The 16,644-nt window shown below is 34.9% G+C and overlaps 1 protein-coding gene across 1 annotated transcript in view; it reads right to left on the reverse strand.

The window, feature by feature from the left end:
* Window positions 1-1,027: 1,027 nt before the first annotated feature.
* The window catches only part of AGMO (alkylglycerol monooxygenase), a 263,397-nt gene continuing 247,780 nt past the window's right edge, over window positions 1,028-16,644 (reverse strand). Inside the window, exon 13 of the mRNA XM_006085039.2 lies at window positions 1,028-1,187. Within this exon, the coding sequence (XP_006085101.1) occupies window positions 1,113-1,187 (75 nt within the window). The 3' untranslated portion in view covers window positions 1,028-1,112. The remainder of the gene's footprint in view (window positions 1,188-16,644) is intronic.

Raw genomic sequence — 16,644 nt, forward strand, 5'->3', positions numbered from 1 at the left:
AAAATCAATGAAAACATATCCTTGGGTGAGGATTAACAAAAAGAGGAGGAGGAGGAGGAGGAGGAGGAGGAGGAGGAGGAGGAGGAGGAGGAGGAGGAGGAGAAGACAAAATTTATGACTACAGAAGAAATATGCATCTTTAACATAGAAAATGAAGACATTAAAATTGTTCATGATTTTGCTTACATTGATTCAGTCATCAATTCAAATGGAGACTGCAGTCAAGAAATCAAGAGAGACATGGAAGGGCAACAATAAAAGAATTGGGAAAGATTAAGAGCAATGGTGTGTCATTAGAGACCAAGGCTAAGGTCATCCACACCTCATATTCCCAATTACTATGTACAGAGGCAAAGGTTGGACAGTAAAGAAGGTTGATAAGGAAAATGTACTCATGTGAAATGTGGTGTTGCAGGAGAGCTCTACAGATGCCCTGGACCTACAGAAACACGAACAAGTGGATCCTAGAGCAAATTAAATCTGAAACACTGTTGGAGGCAAAAATGACAAAATTGAAGCTGTCTCACATCATGAGAAGGCAAGGTTATTTGGAAAAGGCAGTAATTCTGGGGGGAAATAGAAGGCAGCAAAGAAAGAGGAAGATCAAATATGAGATGGTTTGGCTGCACACAGGAAGCCATAGGTGTGAGTCTACAGGAGCTGAGCAGGGCTATTGAAGACAGGATATTGTGGACATAACTCATTCATAGGGTTGCCAGGACCTGGAGCCCACTCAACAGCGTATAACACACACAGTTTTAGCAAACAGCAAAGGGAAAGTTGTCCAGTTAATGCAAATGGCATCTTTACTCTTTTTTACTGTTTTTATGTTTTCTCCCTTTCTTTTCTTCTTCTCATTAGATGCTACCAGTGGATATAATATCATTACATTTTAAATCATTTATTGTCATCCCTATCAATAAAGTAACTGCAACTAACTTTAATTTTAAGAGAAAATAATAAATGTGGAAAGCAAGCAAGAGTATATATTATCTTTCACTAAATAAGTGGTTCATTAATTATGATATAAGATCATTATTTTTATAGTTGGTATTAACATATTGTGGTTATAGACAACTCATTAAAACGAGAGAATTGTGTACAAACTGAAATTATTTCCAAAGGCCAGAGGCAAGTTGTTTCATGCTTCTCACTCCCCAGAAAGCAATGCAGATGGAGAAAAAAATCTGAAGAAGGAAAACACAAAGAGGAAAAACAATTAAAATTAAATCAGTACTTTCATTCAACGGAGTTAAAAATATGGATAAAATAAACATAAACATTTTCGACAGTTAGGTAATTCAAATTGATTGTAGCAGTTGTTCACTGACAGAATTTAGCCAACCCAGCTAAAAACATGCTATGTGAAGACAGGAATGGAAGTAAGATGTTTTGTCTCTGTGACTTTTTCTTTTTTTATAGATACTCACAAATCTGGGTCATTTATAGGGATGGAGCTATATAAGTCAGATACTGAATGAAACAGAAATTTCTTCTAGCACTTGGGCATAGCATTTATTGTATTGTAGTTAATGATCTCATTGTTTATATAGCTTAAGAAACTTTTGGAAAGGGAGGAATAAAAACATTAAAAACTAATTTCTTTCTAAGGCAATATGATCCAGCATTTTATGAACCTCACCCAACATGAATTAAATTATAAACACTACTGCTGACTTACCTTCTCAATCTTTTGATCTTATCAGGTATAAAAATATAAATGCAAAATTCTTTTTAAAATTGAAGCTGTAACTAAGTCATAATAAGCATTCATGAGTTTATAAAGTTTATTCTTTACTTTCAAGTAATACCACATATTCCCATAAATCACCAAAAATTAGCCAAATGAAATTCTTGATTTCTACTGATCCTAATAAAAATGACTATACAGTCATCCTTAGTAAGAATTCATGGTTGTGCCCTAACCCTGTGGTCAGCAAACTGTGGCTCGCGAGCCACATGCGGTTCTTTGGCCCCTTGAGTGTGGCTCTTCCTAAGCCTTAGGAGTACCCTAATTAAGTTAATAACAATGTACCTACCTATATAGTTTAAGTGTAAAAAATTTGGCTCTCAAAAGAAATTTCAATCATTATACTGTTGATATTTGGCTCTGTTGACTAATGAGTTTGCTGACCACTGCGGCCTAACCGGTTTGGCTCAGTGGTTAGCAGGGTTGGGCAAACTTTTTGACTCGAGGGCCACAATGGGTTCTTAAACTGGACCGGAGGGCCGGAACAAAAGCATGGATGGAGGGTTTGTGTGAACTAATATAAATTCAAAGTAAACATCATTACATAAAAGGGTACGGTCTTTTTTTATTTTAGTTTTATTCATTTCAAACGGGCCGGATCCAGACCATGGGCCGTAGTTTGCCCACGGCTGGGTTAGAGCGTCAGCCTGAGGACTCAAGGGTCCCATGTTCGATTCCGGTCAAGGGCATGTACCTTGGTTGCAGGCACATCCCCAGTAGGGAGTGTGCAGGAGGCAGCTGATTGATGTTTCTCTCTCATCAATGTTTCTAACTCTCTATCCCTCTCCCTTCCTCTCTGTAAAAAAATCAATAAAATATATTTTTAAAAAAAGAATTCATGGTTGTAGAACTTTTCACAATGAATAATCAAAATGCCACAATGAATGAATTTTACTTGAGGTAAAATCCAAGCACTAGTCATATTCTTTACATCATCAGATCTTTCCTAAGCTAACTCTTTCTCTTACAATTACATATGTACTAAAGCTATAGGATTGCTTATATGATCATCATTTTTGGTGTTACTAGTATGATATTGTAAAAGAATGATGCCCAAACAGCAAGGTTAATGAAATAATTGTGTAAGAGTTTCCCCATCTTTTGTGTGTGTGTGTGTGTGTGTGCAAATTTCCTCTCCAAACTATTAAAATATGACCAGTTGCCTCTTCCCAGGAAGAAGATCACTATTTCTGAAAGATCCGTAAAATATACAAAGGAGCACATTTAAGTAATAAGATGGAGGCATGGGAAACCTTCTGGAGTGATGGACTGAAGTGAAGTCAAGGCCATTAACTGAGGCCAGCCATTAATTCACAGAAAAAACTCTGAATTGTGTTAATTTTTCTATTAAAGACTGAACATGGAAAACAACAACAAAAAGATCCTCCTAAACATTGATATTTAGATTTTATGGGTCGATTGTTCAGTTTCATGTGAACTGTCTTGATCTTTCTAGAGAACCATTATCCTTTACATTCTAAAATCTGAGTGTTTTCTTCAAATACATGCATTCCTTTCAGCCTATAACATCTACAATATGAAAAAAAATACCCGAAATAACATCAACAATTATATTGAAGCAGAAGTCAAGAATAATATTAACATTTTGGCGTTACCTCAGAAATCAAATACAATATATTTAAAGTCTGGTTTTGATTTTGTTTCTTTTGACTGTAATTCAAGAGAAATGACCTCATGGGATTCTTATGATGGTTCCAGGTAGAATAATACCAGGATTGAAGGGTATTTGTGAAAGGCCTTAGATTATGCAATGAATTACATTTGTCTATGATGATGGGTTAATATTGACAGAGAGATAGCTGAGAAGACAACTTTCAAGTGAGAGATAAATATGTAACATCAGGATAAATAGTTTAGTTTGGATCCATAATAATCCTTAAGCAATTAATGGGTACCTTGTGTTGTATAGGGTCCTGAAATCTGAAATATATCTGACAATCAGAGTTTTTATTGGTTTTGAATCTAGTGCCTAGGATCATAATTATTCATAATTATTATTTCCATGAGTGAAGGTTGGGGAGAACAATTTCAGTGAAACCTCTAAAACTGTATGTAAAATCTTGTGAATATGTCATAATTCTTCCCTTCCTCAATTCCTACCCCTTAGCTGATCCAGTTTCACCTGAGGTTCCAGAAATATTAATAATTTCTGATATAGCAAGAGAGTGAAAAAGATTACAATACCAGTTCATGCCTTTGTTATTAATCAACCATTTTACAACTAAATCTTTTCCCTTTTGAAACTATAATCAATCTCTGGCAGGGTAGCTCAGTTGGTTAGAGCATCTTCGTGATACACCAAAGCTGTGGGTTTGATCCCCAGTCAGGCACACAGAAAATCAACCAATCAATTCATAAATAGGTGGAACAACAAATCTCTCTCCTCTCTCTCCCTCCCTCTCTCTCTCTCTCTCTCTCTCTCTCTCTCTCTCTCAAATAAATAAACAAATAAATAAATAAATAAATAGGAAAAATAAACTAATCAAGTCCTATTTACTTATGGAACATTCCTAACACAAAGATCTTGTCCTTTCCAATTTTATAAAATGCTTTTAGAGTCTTACCAAAAATTCAATATTGCACATTTTGCAGTCTTATTTCATTTATCTGTGTTGTTGTTGTTTTCTAGGCCCTTAGGTTTTATCCCTCAAAGTGATGAGGGGATAAAAGCTGATGAATCACAGCGTCAGATTCAGATTCAAATTAATGGTTAGGCTAGGCATTGTCATAGGTACCTTTTACAAGATTGTGATGTTTAATTCTCATAAGAAACCATGAAGAATTGGTATCCAGTTTGCGGATGAGGCAATGGGAACTCAGAATTTATGTGGTTTACCAAGAAATCACAAACTACAAAATTGCAGAGCTGAGATGATGTTTTTCATTTATTTAGTGTCCCCCCCCTCGCCCCCCCAGAAAATCTAACTGCACATCCTTGGAAGTCAGGTCAATGAATATGAACATCAATAGTGAATTCATTTCCTCTTTTTTAGTCATCACCTGCACTTGCCTGGTGATTTTTGAGTCAGAAAATGCTAGGTTTCTGAGACCTTTTCACAATCAATATTTTAAGCATAAATGGAGTTCTTATATATAATGAAATCCAGATTGGCACAGGAGCATAGAAATTACATGCAATGAATATGTCCTACTCAAAATATGTATAACCCTGAAATATTAACCCTGTTCCATTAGAAAATAAGTAGGAAAAAACCAGATTTACTTTTATATTTTTGAATATATGTCTCTGTGTGCACAATCTAAATACATTATATAAAATTTTAAGCTATAAAATTATTTAATGTGTATTCAATATAACCACTTGATTATAACAGTCATTCCATTTAAAATTTTCCCTCATCCAATCTTTCTCTTAATTTTCATATCAAGCTGTTATTTTAGCTCTTCATAGTTGATGATTAAATATATCACTTGATATCCATTCATTAACACATGTCTCATTCAACTATTTGTTAAATGAAGATAGGAGAATTATTACTCACACTAGTAGCATAAGAAAAAATGGCAACCATAGTTTTTTGCAAAATTCTTCTCTAGTCTACAGATACTATGTTTCTGGATATGTATAAACTCAACAAACACTTATTTTAGCCTAAATCTGAGCAAGTCCCATGATTTTAACACCTGGACCCAAAATATGTCAAGCCCTCGTTGTGCTAACACATCATTAATGGCCCTCATCTTCAGGCTATTTCCTTGACTTCCTAGGGCCCTCGACTCTGACGACTGAACTTTGGCCTGCACAGATGCTCCCCACGTTTCCTCCACCCCTTTCCGAAAAGTTCATCAATTGGCAGGTGGCTAATCTGAGTCACTAATCTACACTAAAACCCAGTGGGAACTGTTGTATGATTCTGCTGGTCCCCGTTTAAAAAAAAAATGGCTCCACGTATGAGCAAGTCAGGCATCTCATCTTAAATGAAAAGAAAGTATAAGAAAGTGTGCATGTAACCCCTCTTCAAACTGCTACCCCTTAAATTACAAAGTTATACCTATGCCCATATCCATCTCTCTTGGTTTAAATCCACCTACTGTATATATTAATAAATGACCTGGTGAGCAAAGACAATTAAATATCACCTTGAGAAGTGGACAAATTTTCATTAGAACTAGCTGCAACATCTCACTTCTCAAAGCATTTAACCATTGGCTAAACATGTGAAGAAAATGAAAGCTGTAACATACCCCAAAGAGAAATAAAATTTCTAAAATAGTTCAAATTTATGTTTATTCCCAAACATGTATTTATTTTTACAAATATGTATTGACATAGAAAACAGTCACTGAGATGTAATATCTCATACAATTATATACCTATTCGTAGTGGTAATATAATTATAACTAACCTGTTCATTCAAATTTTTAAATCACTAAAATGTTGAATGAACAAGTTAGAGAAATTAAATCATTTTGTAAATAATGGGTAAAATTGCTTGCTAAATTCTATCTTGCCAAGGAAGAAACTTAAAATATTTTAAATATAAAATAGAATTTTTGTGAAGATTTGAAACTTAATAACTTTCAAATAATTTAAAAAAATACATTACCATTTATGTGGCTGTGTCAATAATTCTCCTGGAATGAATATCTCTTTTTGTATCCCTAACAAATAATAAGCTGTCTATAAACAGAAGAGTAGATTTTTACCTAAAAAGTATTTCTCTGACATTGATGAAATTCATAAAATACCAGTTAATTGCATATTTAACACAACCATAACAGTAACAATTTTGATGGAAATACATTAAACATACAGAAGCTTTTATGAAATTATTTGGGGGAAAAAAGCAATTCATTCTTAAATATACTTTTAAACATAATATACTGTGTTTTTTTGAGATGACCATTATCTGTTGTACAGATAAGAGCTTAATCAGAGATCAAACTTGAATTGTTAGAAAATATCTCTATTTCCTATTAATACAAGAGAACAAATGAACACAAACAGAATTAGAGTAGAAATTGAACTCAAATGTACTGAAGGTTCTTTTGAAATGAAAACATTAGGAAGATATTAGGTAATGATAAGTCCCCCCCATCCCCCGCCCCAGAACTTTCTAAGAATACAATTTGACAAATGCCAACTCAAAAGAAATAGAGAATTATTCTTCCAATTATCCTATTTATGACTAAAATACTGACATGCACATGCAGACAAACAAACAGGGTTAAAAGAAAGAACTTAGAGACACTGCACCTCTTACTGGGAAGTTTTGTGTCTTCTCTCTCTGTTTATTTCTATACCCTATTCAAGACCAGATACAATTACAGCTGTTTTATATGTGGTCTTATAAATATTTATTACTATTTAGACTTCAACTAAAACATTATTATTTTATATTAGTTCTAAAAATATATATATTAAAGTTTTTCATTAAGGAAAAACAACATAAAAAGAAAGTTTATGTGAATACTTACGTGATAACAATGCCTTATTGGAAAAGAATATATACTTTCCTTAATCACTAAATATTTTCAAATATGAATTTTTAAACAAGATAATATACTAAACATACCACAGTCATATTATTTTTAAAACAAAATAAACACAAATTAAAATTAGAACAAAGTTTTAAAGTAATTTGGCTGAACTCTGAAACCGGAAAACTCAGATATTCACTATTTTACTACTACTAGAGGCAAAAGACCTTTATAATTTTAGTGACAAAAGTATAGTAAGTTGCTCTGGCTGGTTTGGCTCAGTGGATAGAGCATTGACCTGCTGACTGAAGGGTCCCAGGTTCGATTCTGGTCAAGGGCACATGTCCGGGGATGTGGGCTCGGTCCCCAGTGGGGGGCGTGCAGGAGGCAGCCAATCAATGATTCTCTCTCATCATTGATGTTTCTCGCTCTCTCTCTCTCCCTCTCCCTTTCTCTCTGAAATCAATAAAAATATATTAAAAATATACAGTAAGTTAATTTAAACACATAAAAAAAACCCCAGAAACTTTGCTGCAATCACTGTTTCAGTTTCTCAGAAATGAATACATCTTATTATGTACAATGATTTATTCAATTCTAAAATTCTAAGCTGCTCAAGAAGGTGTGTATCCTTTTCAATAATACTCCTATAGAATATCCTATTGTTTGTCCATACCACATTTGCACTATCACAATAACATTTGAAAAGAAGAAATATTATTAGTAAGAACATTTGCAATCACTTAGAGGTCTCCAAAATCTACCTACAATTCAGCAAAGACCGTTGGCATGAATTAGCTACTGTGCATGCAAACACATCTGGTGGAAATTGTATAAACCATAATTAGCATTGAGTGAAAATAGATGCTACATTTCTCAAAAACATCTGTGGATTTTTCATCTTTAAATTCAAATTTATGAATAAAGTATCTTTATAGATATACAACATTACAATGATATATCTTACATTTATATAAATTTCCTGGGAAATTTCTAAATATTCTAATCACATGCTTTCTATATCCAGGCTTCCTTCTTCTTGTTTTTCCAGATTATTATTACTATTACTAGAGGCCCGGTGCATGAATTCATGCATGGGTGGGGTCCCTCGGCCTGGCTGGTGATCGGGGCTGGCCACTGAGGGTGGGGGAGAGGCTGCAGGAGGTTCAGATGGGGGTGATTGGGGCTGGCTAGCTGGGAGGAGGGGCCATGGAGGTTGACTGGCCAGCTAGGGGGAGGGGCTGTGGGAGCACACTGACCACCAGGGGGCAGCTCTTGCGTTGATCATCTGCCCTCTGGTGGTCAGTGAATGTCATAGCAACCGATCGACTGGTAGTTCTGGTCATTCAGTCATAATGGTCACTTAGGCATATACACACACACACACACACACACACACACACACACACACACACTAGGGGCCCAGTGCATGAAAATTCATGCACTGGAGGGGGCGTTCCCTCAGCCTGGCTGCCCCCTCTCACAGTCTGGCGTTCTCAGGGCAGGAGGTGACCCGGCGATCAGGGGAAGTTCTCAGGGGCAGGAGGTGACCCGGCGATCAGGGGAAGGCGATGCCCCATCACACCTCTGCTGCTGCCACTGCCAGCAGTGCAAGCCTCAGCCAGCCCTGGTTACCTGAGCCTTGGACAGCCCTGGGTGGCTGGGCAGCCACCATCCGAGGCTTGCCTGGCACCTTGGGCCAGCTCTGGGCGGCTGGGAGGCTAAGGGGACTGGGGGACTCTGGAAGCAGGGGCACTGGCGGGGCTGAGGGGACTGGGTGTCACCATCTTGTGGCTGTGGGCACCATCATCTTTGAGGGCATGGCAGTCAATTAGCATATTCCTTCCTTATTGGCTGTGGGCGCTGCCATATTTGCAACAGCATGAGGGTCAATTAGCATATTCCCTCTTTATTAGATAGGATAGATTATTTTAGTTTGCATTTCTTTATAAGGACAAGTGCTAAGAATGCCCAACTTACCACAACTAACAGAAAAATTAGAGACAATTAAAGTTGATAAGACATGGTATATATCCATGGGATGATTAAAATACATGCCTTTTCAAAACTAAAACCTAACTTTATATTTTTCTAATCATTCAAATTCTTAGTGCTATAGGAGACTAAGAACTTTTAGAACTTTTTTCTTGAACTACAGGGGAGAAAACAATATGGAGATATGGAGAGAAGGTTGCAATAAGGTCAAATTAATAAAGGACCAAATATCACTTGTTCAGAATGAATGTTATGGTGACTGTTGACCATACTGTTGGGAAAAATTTTAAGAAAGGTGTACTTCGTGGGAAAAAAATCTTTTTATACTCATACTCTTCCTCTTGTACTCACCATGGACCCTCAAAGTCTTTCCTTTTTATAGATGTCAGAAGGAAAAGAAATCAGGAATATTAAATTTTTTAAGGAAAGTCTATTTTAGTTTTTATAAATCTGGGAATAAAACAGAGTAAAAAACAATAAGAAGGCACTCAGTGAACATTATCTACTTTGACTCTGCTGAGACTTTTGTGTGTACTAAAATTAGTGATGGTCTAACCATTGAAAATAACCTGACCCCTTGACTTAAAAACTATGATTACATTTTTTTTGAAGTACAGGAGAGTTTAGTAAATTTTAAATCCATTAATTAATTTTTTAACTTTCATATTTCTGCAAATAAGTTCTATCACTAGAAATATTTCATTTAATTTACCTCTGTATGCCTAGCTTTACCACAAATTTGTTTCCCTCATATTTAGCATGTTTTGAAACTAAAAAATTTTGAATAAATGTTGTTAGATTAATTATGGCTCTGAAGTGTCCTAACAGAACTCTTTGTAATGGTGAAAGACATGATATTTAACCCAAAATTAAAATACTACACCATTCTAAACCCCTTTTATATTTGATTATTAAAATTTGAAGCATTTACATTATAAAATAAGAGCTTTGTTTCAACAAGAATTATCAAGAAAACCATTCAGTCCTACTCTACCAAAATGCCATCACAAGAGCATCATAATTTTCACTGTATCCTAGGTAGTAAGAGCAGGCTTCTGGCATCTTTCTTACAAAATAATCAAGATCCTAGGCCATTTCACATGGATTATAATTTTTAACACTTGATATACAAAAATGTATATATGGAAGAGCATGTTTATAAATGGAGAATATCATTCAATACTGCTAATCCTGGTCTTTTAGTGTGTTGTTAAAAAATTATTTTTACATGCCTACTATTTAGGAAACAAAACAAGTCTCTTAAAAAATGGGTTCATTTTTAGGGGGAAAATGCCATGTTTACAGAAATAACAGTGATGTCTGGTTTTAAAAACAGGACAGTATATCTTGGAAACATATGTTTTGAACAGATTCTTTTGTATTGTTTTTGCTTGTGTCAAAGAGATCATTACAGCCCTAGTAAGTACCTCCAAGAGTAGGCTAAATAGAAGGCCAACAGCCCACGTATGGCTTGCAGCTTGAGGGATTTCTTTCAATGTTCTGCCAGATATGGGAACAACCAAAAGGTTTCTCACGTAAGTCCTAAGTCATAAACTGCATCCTATCAGGCCAGCCATGCCAGAACTAGACCCAAGGGTATTCAGAGACCTGGCTGGTGGGAAAACAATGACTGCTTCCCAAGGAAGCCGCAGCTGCTTTCCTGAGAGACGCCCCAGATGCCTGAATTTCCCTTTTCTTTCCATTTCTGACTACCTGTTCTGGCAACAGTTCCAACAAAGGGGGAGAAAGGCAGCAGAACCCAGCTGTTTTCAATAAACCTTGGCAATGTAGGTACTGATTACATAAACACTGCAAACATTCAAGGAGCATATTTTCTAGCTTTTCAGCTATAAGAAAGGTGTGAGCCTGTACCAACACCCTTTATCTCCACTCCAAATAATGACAACGATGATGACCATGATGATGATGCAGAAGATAATGATAATAACAATAATAATGGCTTTAATATGAATACAAAGATTAGTAAAGGAAACATGATATAATGTATTGCTAGGAAAGAGCTCAAATTATACAAAGAGAATTGGAAAGATATGAAACTTCCACATTTTAGGAACAAGAATATATATTTTTTCCTTTATGGAAGGAGATAAAAATGTACACTTAACTTACTTGATGTTTTATTTTTCCCACAACCAGGCAAAAAAACAATCAGATGTTGCATTATCCATCTGAATTAAAGTAAATTTTCCTTTTCATTCACATATATTTGAAAATAATATTTTAAACTTAATATAGGCAAATTATCCAAAAAAGTATTTTAATGACATATTACATAAGGGTCTATGTTTATATTAATATCAGGTCCAGAAAAAATAGAAAAGATGTTATATTCTAATTAAGATTAATTTCCCTGTTTAAAATCTATCTATCTATATCTATATCTATATCTATACATCTATATCACCACATTTTGGATCTGACATTTGAAAACTGGAAGATTTAAATGACTCACTTATACTCAGATGTCACAAATGCAGGTTTAATATGTTTAAATGTTTCCTATATTTGAATATCAGATCAAGTATCTATACAAACATTGTAATAACTGAATTGGAGCTCCAGTAAGGTATGTTCCTAGGTGTATGTTTAATTTCCTGTAGAACAAAGTGAGTTTTTATTATTATGAACAGAATTGCCTTTAATTCTTTACCTTGATTCTCATTAATTTTTACCTCAATGGTTCACAAGAAGGATCTTTGGCTATGTCAATTTTCTTCAATATATCTGTTGTTTTTACCATAATTTTCCATTCTCTATGACAATGGTATATATTGTTTTCTATGGAATTTAAATTGAACTCTTTCAAAGAACAAATGATATTGAATAAAAGCAGTGGAGGGAATATTTTTCAAATTGTTCTAGAAAAATAACTTTGGTAAAGTGATCAACTAAGTCAAACACAAAGCTACTGACGGGAAATCTGAATATCATTGGTAAATTAGTGAACAGACTGAGAATGATAAACCACATATACATTGCAGTTAATTTGGGACATAAAACTAGAACCAGAAGAACTTTGGGGAAGAAATAAGGTTCGGTTATCCCAACTCAAGCCATTGTTTTACCTTAGGAGGTTACATGGAATTTCAGTTTCTGCCTCTATAAAGTGGGAATAAAAGCTTCCCTATTTTTTCACAAGATTATGGTAAATATGTACTCAGTTATTGAAATTGTAAAGTATTATAAAAATATAAGATATACTATTAAGTTTGCTATTTTTCTTGCTAAAAGGATTCAATAACTAAAAAGTGAAAACAAAGAGAGGCAGATAAGGATTCGTGAATTCTAAGTAGAATTTGGAACTTGAGAGATCTTAGCAATGACAGTTCTTTCTCATTGACAGACATGTTAAAATTATTCTTTTAAAGCTGTGGATATATAATTATCACTGGGGATATATACTATCCAAAGTAGGGTAAGATTTTAGTAGGTAAGTACAATTATAGATACATTTCCATTTTTTAACTCATCCTATAAAAACATGGAGTTCAATTTCTTGATGAGTTTTTATAATGCCAGCATATTTTTGGTGTTCTACAATGTTTTTAATTATTTATGACACAAAAATATGGAATGCATATCATTTCTCTCCCTCCCCTATTACCAAACTACTGTTTTGATATCTCTCGCTACATTAAATTTTCTATTCATAGCTAAAATTACTTTTAAAATAATTACTTTTACACAGTTATTACAGGGGGATCCTGAGCAATATAATGGATATTATCTTCCTCAAAAATTTTATAATAAATAAAGAGATAAGCGTAATATGCTAATGATATGCTAAGGCCACTCAACTGCTCGCTATCATGTACGCTGAACACCAGGGGGCAGACAGTCAACTGGTCAACCAGTCACTATGATGTGCACTGACTACCAGGGGGCAGATGCTCCGACTAGTACAGTGATGGCGAACCTATGACACGCGTGTCAGAGGTGACACGTGAACTCATTTTTTTGGTTGATTTTTCTTTGTTAAATGGCATTTAAATATATAAAATAAATATCAAAAATTTGTTTTACTATGGTTGAAAATATCAAAAAATTTCTATATGTGACATGGCACCAGAGTTAAGTTAGGGTTTTTCAAAATGCTGACACGCCAAGCTCAAAAGGTTCGCCATCACTGGACTAGAAGGTTAGCTTGCTGCTGTGGTCTGGCCAACTGGGACTGAGCGGGACTGAGCAAGACGGGCCAGTCATGCCCTGGAGCCCTCCCACAGTCCTTCTCCGGCTGGCCAACCTCCCGCATCCCTCCCAGGCCACAATCGTGCATCAGTGGGGTCCCTTAGCCTGACCTGCACCCTCTTGCAATCCGGGACCCCTCAGGGGATTCTGGAGAGCCAGTTTCGGCCTGATCCCACAGGCCAGGCCAAGGGACCCCACTTGTGCACGAATTCATGCACCAGGCCTCTAGTTCATAATAATATTGAATGTAAACTGTAATTGCAAAATTAAAAAAGAAAACAAAAAGAAAAATGCCAGCAAGGAATTATTATTCTATACCTTTGTTTTATTATAAACAACATCCTGACCATCAAAACTCTTGAAAAACAAAAAATTTTAGTATAGACCCAATGTAGGAAAATCTAGTATGTAAAGTCACAACTGACAAAATAACACACCTTAAAAACCTTGCATATTATTCTAAGCAGTCATTATTTATTCAGTGCTAGGTGTAGAGTCCATAAGAAAAAATAGCTTGGCACCTACTTCAAAGATGAGTGTATGTACAAAAATATTACATTGAATCAGTCCTTATTATGTTGCATTTATTATACAGATATTTATCACACTCTTGTTTTATGTCAGGCATCTCACTGCTGACAAGTCACTAGTGGGCAATATAGTCCTTATATTCATAGAACTTAGATCTACACAGTTTTCATGAACATATCTAAAAAAACTGGTATTCTTGTATAATTTTACTTCTAAATCTTCACTTAGAAATATCTTCACAATATTATGGTTAAGTAGAAAAAATTGTTTTATTAAAATGAGGTTAATCACATAATTATGTTAAACTTTCCACTGACTTAGCTACCTTGTAGGATTCATAGATGACTATGTGAGAATCATCTTCCTTCAGCAGGTAGAGTGTTTCCTCAAGTATCCATAACTCAGTGTTTTGAGTTGTAATATTTTAATATAAAGGAAGTGAGCTGGAATCACAGTTCCATCTTGAGCAAGTTAGTTAATGTTACCATATCTCAGTTTCTTCATCTGAAAAACACGCATCTTACAAGATTATTGGAATAATTATCAGAAATAATGTACATAAATATTTATTTCATTGCTTCATATACATAAGCGCTCAACAAATGTCAGTAGTTTTAGTTTCTGCTGTTGGGTAATTATTGTCACTATTTATACTAGTCAGTTTCTACGGCAGTGTTTTTCAAACTTTGTTTTGAAAAGATATCATAGCAGTTCTTCCCCCATCCCATTATATTTAACTTCATTTTTTTCAATTATTTGTAAAGACATATATAAAAGATATTTCTTTTAAAAGAAAGACAAGACAAAACAACTATAGATAGAAATGATAATATTCACTTCTTTCAAGATGCCAAAGCTTGTGCCCTGGAAGAAACACTGGCTGAGAGCCTGAAACCTGGGATCTCATCCTTTCTGTTACAAAATGGTTGAGCATTTTATTTTTCTCAGGACGTCAGTTTCTTTTTCTGTCCAATGACAGAGTAGAAACAGAAAAGCACTAATTTGTTTTCAGTTCTATTATCTAAAAAATAATAAATTGGTCAAGACAGTATTATAATGGTGGAGAGCTCCCAGGATAGCTTGCAGTAACAATTAAATTTATAAGGAAAAGAACACATTAGAAATCCTTCTTTACCTTGCCCTGATTACTAGTACAATAAGGTAATTGAAAGAACAACAAAAAAAATGACAGGGAAAAACCTTTTAAAAAATCATCCTCCAGAGAATAGTGTGGTAGAGACCTGGGGGTGGGGGAGGGGGTGTACAGAGGGGAGTAAAAGGGGGGAAAAGTATTATTTATAATACTGTCAACAAGAAAAACATACATGGTATTAAAAAAATCATCCTCCACACATGTCGAGTATGTGTAGTGACTAGCAAAGAATGGAAGAGAGGGATTCCTAATCACCCCCTTTCTAGATATCAAGATCCTTAATCTCCTTGGACATAATCTGACTTCCTGGCACTCTTCAGTCTGAAATTTAAAAAGTTAAGACAAGTCAATGGTTAGAGCACCTGCCCTTGCACCAAAGGGTCCAAGGTTTGATTCCAGTCAAGGTCAAGTACCTGAGGTGCAAGTTCCATCCCTGGTTCATGTCTCCCTCCCTCCCTCCCTTGCTCCCTCAGCTTCTTCCCTCCTTCCCTCACCTTAACTCCATTCATTTTCTTAAAAATAATAAATGGAAAAAATATCCTTAGGTGAGGATTATAAAAAAAAAAAGTTAAGACACGCTAGGTTCATCTTTTAAACAAATCAGTGAGCGGGCACCACCAAAAAAGGTACAGCAGTGATTCTTACAAAGCTTTGCAGAGCCATATGTTGAAATATAAAGAAGTAATGGACAGTTTTGACGGTTATTGGTAAATAATGATGAGTTTTTAGGACAACAGAAATTTCAGAGGGAAAACATTTTGCCTGCTTGTGTTTATACTTAAATAAATACAAGTTTACCTCAATAAAACTGGGGGGGGGGATAAATATAATTTCACATTAATAGATTGTCTAAGCCAAGTTATAAAATGAAACCTTCAAAATTATTTCTATCTAGTCCATAATTCATTGGGGGAGGAGGATTATTACGTGGATCCTTTAAAACAATTTTTATATTGCAAAAAAATTGGGGGAAACTTGTAATCAATATACAATATGAAATAAGGGAAAATTATACTTTAGTACAGTATGAGTTTTCAGAAAGTGTCCTTGTAGCTGAAAATGTGTTTATAATTATGTCAAAAGGTATATTTTATGGATTCCAGGGAAATGTGTTAATAATTCTCATAAGTAAGGAAGGGCAAGTGGAAACTCTTTGGTTAGCTTCTGAAGTTAGCACATACGACAAAAGTTGTCCAGAATTAAATTGCCCTAGAAAAATCTCTTAAATAACCCCTGTAGTATATTACACATGGTTTTGTGTATACAAATCCTTTATGGTAATTCTTTCACACATTCAAGTTTGAGAACTATTGTGCTGCTAGACTGAAGAAAGTAACCAAAGGAAAGTCTCTAGGTAGATAGCTGGGTGTCTGGCAATGAAACTCTATACTGCTTTTAGGTTAAGAAGTAAAATTTAGAAAAAGTAAAGAAAAGAAAAGGATGATGAGCTCTAAATTGTTTCTGTTTATCTAGGGTTTACTGTTTATATTTTTTAAATTGAGCCTTTATTTTTCTAATGCTGAATTTTCAAGCCTTTTCATCT

The sequence above is a fragment of the Myotis lucifugus genome, unplaced genomic scaffold, assembly GCF_000147115.1.
Source record: "Myotis lucifugus unplaced genomic scaffold, Myoluc2.0 scaffold_15, whole genome shotgun sequence".
In the NCBI taxonomy this organism is placed as follows: Eukaryota; Metazoa; Chordata; class Mammalia; order Chiroptera; family Vespertilionidae; genus Myotis; species Myotis lucifugus.